Below are 8,147 nucleotides of genomic sequence, written 5' to 3' on the forward strand. Positions count from 1 at the left end.
TGGCCTCAAAAAAAAAAAAAAAAAAAAAACCAATATATACTTAAAACTTGATCATCATACGAATAACAACAAATTATAATATTTGCACATAATTATACAAAAGTATATCACAAACATCTCCAAAAAAGTTTTGTGTGATTACCTTAGGCAAAAATTAGGCAAAATTAAGCAAGACACTCCACCTTCACATTCAGCAATTCACGCACATGAATTGCAAGTTGGGAGAAAGTAATTAGTGATTGCTCAAATGTTATCATGGAGATTATAAGTATTAATTGAACATATGGGGCTGCTATAAACCCACGAACAGAAGGTGAAGAGAAGGATTTTAATATCAAAACTTACAGCTGCACAATTTTTTATTTTTTATTTTTTTTTACAACAGCAGAATGCATTTAATTAAAATAGTTTATATACGCTTAAAAATAAAGATAGTTTATATATGCTTAAAAATAAAGAGTCATATTTAGATTAAAATAGAGTTTTAAACCTTTCCGAACTCTAAAATAAAAATATGAGATTAGGAAAGTTATTTAATAAATAAAAATAACTATTTTTTTTATATAAAATATGATATATAAAATCATAAAATATTTGGGTATTACAATCCACCTTCTTAAAACAAGTTTCGTCCTCGAAATTTAAAGTAGAAAAGTTTAGGGTATTACAATTTTTGACAAATATATATACACCGTAATAATTATTAAACAATTAAATAAAATTAAATAAAAACTAAACTAAAACAGGGACACATGTCAGCTTTGGAGCTAGTGTACCATGTTTTAGTATAGTACATAGATACAATAACTTCTTTAGGAAAAATATCATATACGTAGTAGATTTTCAACATAAGATTTTTATTGGCAAATACAAGTTCATGCCCCAGATTTGCGAAATTCGTTTATCTGATGGCATGAATTATACATAAGTGGGAAAAGCGTGCCTCTTAGTTCAAGTAATTTAACAGCTCAAAACAACTTGCAATTACTCCGTTAGACCCTTGCCCATAGCTTCAATTATTGCTGCAACAGTAGTTAGTTGGCCATCCATGGCAAATGACGCATGTGCCCTTACAATGTCACTTGAAAAGACCCAAATATCCCCAAATAAACGAAATTCGTTAATCTGGGGAATGAACTGGGTAGCCCTCGATTTTTATTACTTATTTTTGTTAAGTAAATCAACTTGATGACCAATATTTACGTAAGAACATCAATCAATAACTATATAATTTATTGATTGATAACTATTAATTAATATATAAAATATTACCAAGATATAATTTAAAACATATGGATATCTAATTAGAGTTCATATCATGAGAAAAGTTGATACGAAATAATATGTTGTCGGAATGATATGTAATAATATTATTTTAGGTTGCACAGTTTTGGTTGAAATAATAGAGTGATTTTAATAGTGTGTACAAAGAAAATTTATTTGCAAGGCTAGTACATAACTTTAAAATTGAACAAGAAAAATAACACTTTAACAATACCACACCGAAATACATAAAATAACCATATGCTCAAATGCTTAATTTTAAAGTACGTATTTAGCTAATCGGTTGTTTCATGACTATGTTTCATTTTAGTAAATGTTTCGGTAGTTTAATTTAAATTTTTTTTAAAAAAAAAATTTCGTTGATTAAAATAGTTATAAATTGATAATAATACTGAAAATTACTGTGTATGGCACGGGAATTAAACTAGCATTTAATTAATTTCATATTCTCTCACCTCCAATTTCTCCACTATTTTTGCTTGTTACAATTTTTTATTCTTCTACCTAGCCCACTACCTCCATATTTAATTACTTTCTCTAATTTCTCATAAAACTCCGCGTATGGAGAATTGGAACAAATATTTAAAAACGGAGGGAGTAATAATTATAATAAAATTTTATATTTTTAAAAATAAAAAATTCAATTAATTTTTAAAAATCAAATTAATTTGTAAAACCAACTAAACAATGACACTTGTTTTATATACCTATAGATCAAGTCACTAACCGATCATAACTCGTTTGAAGCAGATACATGGCCCCTAAAAGTTTGTATTATTTAGAAAAAATCTAAAGCTTGACTTGTTTTAAGCGGACGGGTAAAAGTTTATATTATTTTTGACAATTTTTCCTAATTTTTATTAAAGTCTTCCTTTAATTTCATTAATCCATAATATTGTGTTGTTTGGTATTACCAAAAAAAAAAAAAAAAGGATAAATACTCTGATCCTGCCATGGAGTCTTCAAGTATATTCCACAAGAAGTTTTGGATAGCAAACAAGTTCCAATATTCAATACCAGATGTAATACAGAGTAAAAGTTCTTTGGACAATAAATAAGATCCAATATTCAATACCGAAATGCAATACAAATTCTAACAGGCAAAGATAGCAAACAAATTAATATTCTTTTAAAATCATACTACAATACTCCACCCTCTAAATTCTCAGCATCAAACATGTGATGCTAAATTCTAGATTCGAACTGACCTAAATTCTAGACTCGAACTGACCTGATTCAAACTTGACCCGACAATAAGCTGACCTGACTTGAATTGAACTGACCCAATGACCTGAACTTGACCCAACTTGAAATTGACTCGACGACTACCCAATCCGAACTTGACCCGACCTGAATGACCAGACTTGAATGACCCGAATATTTGTAAATGAGGTTTACTTTACCAAGGCCAGGGTTCACTTAAGCCCTGTCGCCTTTTTGGTTTCCAGAGCGAAGCTATAAACTTTGTTAGGGTCTGGCAGTGAACTAGACACACTGTGTCTCTCTTTACATCTTCGAGTCCATGCCATAATTTTGGGACAATTAACCTCAATGCTAAAATTCCCACATGTTTCTAAGACGTTATACCAGCTTGTGATTGGAACTAGTGCAGCATCAACGTAACCAAATGTATCACCCCCAAAAAACTTCTCATTACCAATCACTCCTTCTAATATCTTCAGATTCTCAAGGAAATCCTTTGCTTTATTCTCCTTTTCTTGTCCTTCTGCCATTCTTAATTCTTTGGCACCAACAAATATCTACAATCAACCAATATTGCTATCAATTTACAAATGCATATAATTATTCGGCCCCTCCATTTCAAATAAGAGAACAAAATAAAAATGAGAAAGTAGTGTTACCTTCTTGTCAATGAAATCACCCCAAAATCTAGCTTGTGATCGTTGGTAAGGATCAATTGGAAGCAAAGGAGACGATTCAGGCCAAACCTCATCAATGTACTCAACAATCACGAGTGATTCACAAATGGGTTTACCATTATGGATCAAAACCGGAACTTTCTTATGAATCGGATTCATCTCAAGAAGCAAAGAACTTTTATCAACCAAATTTTGTGGTTGACAAACATACTTAACTCCCTTCTCTGCTAATGCAACTCTCACTCTCATTACATATGGGCTGGCCCAGACATCAAGAAGCACTATTTCTTCACTCGCCATTTTTTTTTTATTCTTAGAATTTATGTGGAAAACCAGTTTATATTTATAGCGGTTTGTGGAATAAGAGTGAAGTCATTGCTTGCGTAGTTTGGTCAATTTGTGGCTTGGCAGTTTTATTGACTAAACGTTTTTTTTCAGAAAAGTCAATTGATAGACGGAAGACCAGGAGAAAAAAGAATAACTTTCATGCTAGAAAAAATTCAGTTTTGCTTAAAATTTTGATACTTTTTTCTTTTAGTTGACACGTTTCTTTAGTCACGTTTACTAATGTATAAATTAAATCATTATTATCTTTAATTACCGATATGAAAAAATTATAAAAAGTTGATATTATGAAAATATATATTGTGACGAATCTAACAAGATCCTACTTGGCTATATTTTTCCTTACATATAAATCGCAAAACATGGTCAAAGGGAGGGTATAAATAGTACTAAAGTCAAAACGTGTCAACTAATAAAAAACGGAGGTAGTATTATTTACTCCCTCCGTTTCATAATGTTAGTTCCATATACTATTTTTAGGCGTTTTAGAAAGATATATCCATATTGAATATGTTACATTTTGGAATTAATTGGTTGTGAATGGATGATATGACTTTAAGTAAGGAATTTTTTACCTTGAATTATGCATTATGAGTTATGCTTTTCCAAAAAAATCAAAAAACTTAATTAAGGTAAACTAATTATGAATTATTTTGTACTTTAATGTTAGATTTCAAAATAGTATTCTTTTCTTATTTCATGTGATTGATTGTATGTGGGACTAAGGGTCTGTTCTCATTGACTGAACTCAGGTGAACTGAACTGAACTGAGCTAATTGAAATGAACTGAACTAAATTGAAATGAACTTATTATTAGTGATTTTTAACTAAGGATTGGTGATATTTGATTATTTGTTATTATACATATGTGTATTACAAGTATACATATTATTATTATTATTATTAATTATTATTATTATTATTATTATTAATTATTAATTATTATTAATTATTATTATTATTTTTAAATGTTATTATTAAATATTATTATTATTATTATTATTAAATTTTATTATAATTATTAAATATTAATAATAATAATAATAATAATAATAATAATAATAATAATTATTATTATTATTATTATTATTATTATTATTATTACTCTTATTATTATTATTAAATATTATTATTATTATTAAATGTTATTTATTATTATTATTATTATCATCATCATTATTATTATTATTATTATTATTATTATTATTATTATTATTATTATTATTATTATTATTATTATTATTATTATTATTATTATTAGGAAAAATACACTTTAATAATCCCAACTATGGGCGATTTACCTACAATAATCCCAACTAACGTTTATTCTACAATAATCCCAACTATTAAGTCAGTTTTCCTCCAGCAGTCCCAAAAACCGGTTACCTGCTGAAATGGTAAACTTTTTTTTTTTGGATTTTTTAATTGCCACATGTCAGAACATGATTGCCTTAATTTAAAAAAAAATTAAAAATATATATATAAAAAAAAAATCAGCTCAGCCTAGCCCGCCACCCCCTCCTCCCTTCAGCCACGACAACCACCCTTTATTCCCAAATCCCAGCCCCGTAGCTAACCCGACCACCGCCTGCGATCTCGCGAAGCAATTTCCGGCGGGATGTCGCGGATTCAAGCTCCAATCAGTTCACGGGCAAGGGTTTCGGGGCAATTTGGGGCTGCTGGTGGTTTCGCAGGCAAGGGTTTCAGGGGGCGGCTGGTTGTGACGCACAAGGGTTTCACGGGCAAGGGGGTGTTGGTGGTGCAATTTAGGTGTTTCGGGGGTGCGGTTGGTGGTGCGATTTAGGGGTTTCTGGGATGTTGGTGGTGCGATTTAGGGGTTTCGGGGTTGTTGGTGGTGCGATTTAGGGGTTTCGGGGTTGTTGGTGGTGCGATTTAGGGGTTTCGGGGTGCTGGTGGTGCGATTCAGTGGTTTCGGGGGTGTTGGTGCTGGAAGTGGTGCGATTTAGGTGGTCGGCAGGAGGTGGAGGTGGTCGTTAGGGCTGGAGGTGGTGCGATTTAGGTGTTCGGCAGGAGGTGGAGGTGGTGGTTAGGGCTGGAGGTGGTGTTTGGGCGGTAGGTGGTGGAGGTGGCTGCCAAATTTTTTTTTTTTTTTAGTTTTCTTTTTTTTTATTTTTTTTTAATTTTTTTTGGAACCACTCACACGCTGACATGCGTCAAACAACCTACAATAATAGGTTGTTGACTTTTGTTGACCGGTTTGGGACCGCTGGAGGAAAATCGACCTAATAGTTGGGATTATTGTAGAATAAACGGTAGTTGGGATTATTGTAGGTAAATCGCCCATAGTTGGGATTATTAAAGTGTATTTTTCCTTATTATTATTATTGTCGTTGTTGTAATAAGATCCTAAAAGAATGAAATTGGCATTATATCATTAGCAATATCATTAGACATAAATTGAACTGAACTGAATTGAAAATAAACGTATGAGAACAAGACCTAACATCATGTAACAGAGGGAGTACTATTTAAAAATATTTTTTATTTGAGAGTTAGAGATATAAAAAAAAAATATTATAGTAAGAGGCACAAATAAAAACAGACATTTCTTTCAAAAAGATAATATAAAAATAAAAACAAGCACAAATAAAATGTTTGGTTGGCTTAATATTTTGTGGGCATTCAAAATTCCCATGAATTTTCATTGATTCCATTTTCACTTTTTTTTTTTTGTGTCACAAAACATGGGAATTTATTTACCTTACCCTTCTTGGTAAGTCAAAATTCATATGAGAATTTACTTCCTCCATTCTTAACCAAACTTGGAAGCTCACTAGCAACCCGAACTCTCTTTTGAACAAAGTAATGTCTGCAAAGTACTACAGGGGCAAGAGATTTCTGGAAGCTAACTTGGGTTTCGGAGGTAGCTTTTCTTGGCATAGCATATGGTCCTCCAAGGCTCTTTTCAAGGAGGGGCTATTATGGAGAATAGGGAATGGGTCGTCGGTGAATATATGGCTCGACCCTTGGGTCGACAATAGAAAGAGTAGGTTCATCACCACCCCATATTATGATAAGGTAGATTATGTAAGTGACTTGATTGACCATTAGAACCGTCACTGGGATGTTAAACGCATTGAGTCTATCTTCAACGCTGAGGATGTTCGAAGCATTCTTACAATTCCCTTGTGTTCCAAAGCAAATCCGAACTCTATCATGTGGGCTTCTCGAATGATGGAAGCTACTCCGTCAAATCAGCATATATACTCGGTAAGTCATGTAATCTTGACCTTTTTCCATAAAGCCTGGATGAACATTTGGAAAATGGATGTAACCCCGAAGGTTTGCCACTTTTTGTGGCGTATCTGCTCTGGTACACTCCATGTACGAGCCTATCTCAAATATAGGCATATGACCAAATTTGTTGATTGTCCTTGGTGTAAAGGCTGTCCGAAAACCTTCCAACATGCGCTATTTGATTGTCGTTGTTATTTCGGATGATATACTACAAGAGGGGGGGGGGGGGGTGAATTGTAGTATGTTCCTAGTGCCTACTTTTCGCGGAATATAAAACTGATTGTTGTTAGGAACTTAGACAATGCAAAGCGGATTTTACGAGGAAACCATCCAGGGCCCAACTGGAAGTAAAACCTCAACCCTAACTTAGGTATTTCAAACACAAACCACTTCACTATAATAGGGCAAACACCAAGTTACAACCTATTAAACACATACCTTTATTTCACAAGTTTCTCACTGGACTTGCTACTTGATAGGACCCTATCCTACCCAATCTAAGCACCACACTTAAATTCACTCATAACACAAAAGTACTACACGTACTGCCAAAGCACTAAATACTTGTACCACCTAAGTACAAAACTCACAGCTTCACCTAGAAGCTTACACATTGCACTCTTACAATTATAACGGGAATCATCACGAACTCTCACACCCCAATACATAAAACACTCAAAATTCTTTTTCCCTTTTACAAGATCTCAAAGAATAACTCTATATACATATCAATGAATAAAGAGATAAAACTAATATGCTGGACACTTCAAGATCTGTCTGGAACTTACTAGACGAACTGAAACCAAACCTGACTGGAACTTCGACCTGGAGGGTTGACTTAGCTTCGTGGTGAAGGATGAAACCATTAAGCACGACCACTGCACTTCGTCAACCTCGACTTTGAATGAATACATATGAGCATATTTATAGTACACCCAAATTATTCTTTTCGTAAAAGATAAGTTTTATTAAAAGATAGAAATAAAAGATATTTTCCAAAAATAAGTTTTCCAAAAATATATCTTTTGTTAAGAATATATTCTATCAATAATAATAAGATATATTTACCATAAAATCAGATTTTATCTAAATCTTATATTTTCCAAATATACTAATATATCTTTTTACAAAAGATATACTTACCATATCTTTTTACAAAAGATATACTTGCCATATCTTTTTATAAAAGATATACTTACCATATCTTTTTACAAAAGATATATTTACCATATCTTTTAACAAAAGATATACTTACCATAAAATTAGATTTTATTTAAAACTTATTTTGCTAAAAATATTTTCCAAAAATAACTTATCTTTTTCCAAAGGGATTTATTAGAAAATAAATATCTTTATTCTGTAAAATCAAATCCCTAAAAG

The 8,147-nt window shown here is 31.9% G+C and overlaps 1 protein-coding gene across 1 annotated transcript; it reads right to left on the reverse strand.

The window, feature by feature from the left end:
- Window positions 1–2,307: 2,307 nt before the first annotated feature.
- On the reverse strand, window positions 2,308–3,486 carry LOC145642872 (putative glutathione S-transferase parA). The gene is made up of 2 exons (XM_081694035.1): window positions 3,147–3,486; window positions 2,308–3,044 (listed from the first exon to the last, which is right to left on the reverse strand). The coding sequence occupies exons 1-2, from the start codon at window positions 3,462–3,464 to the stop codon at window positions 2,700–2,702; spliced, it is 663 nt and encodes a 220-aa protein (XP_081550161.1). The 5' UTR covers window positions 3,465–3,486; the 3' UTR covers window positions 2,308–2,699.
- Window positions 3,487–8,147: the final 4,661 nt, after the last annotated feature.

The sequence above is a fragment of the Chenopodium album genome, chromosome 1, assembly GCF_948465745.1.
Source record: "Chenopodium album chromosome 1, dcCheAlbu1.1, whole genome shotgun sequence".
NCBI classification, from domain to species: Eukaryota; Viridiplantae; Streptophyta; class Magnoliopsida; order Caryophyllales; family Amaranthaceae; genus Chenopodium; species Chenopodium album.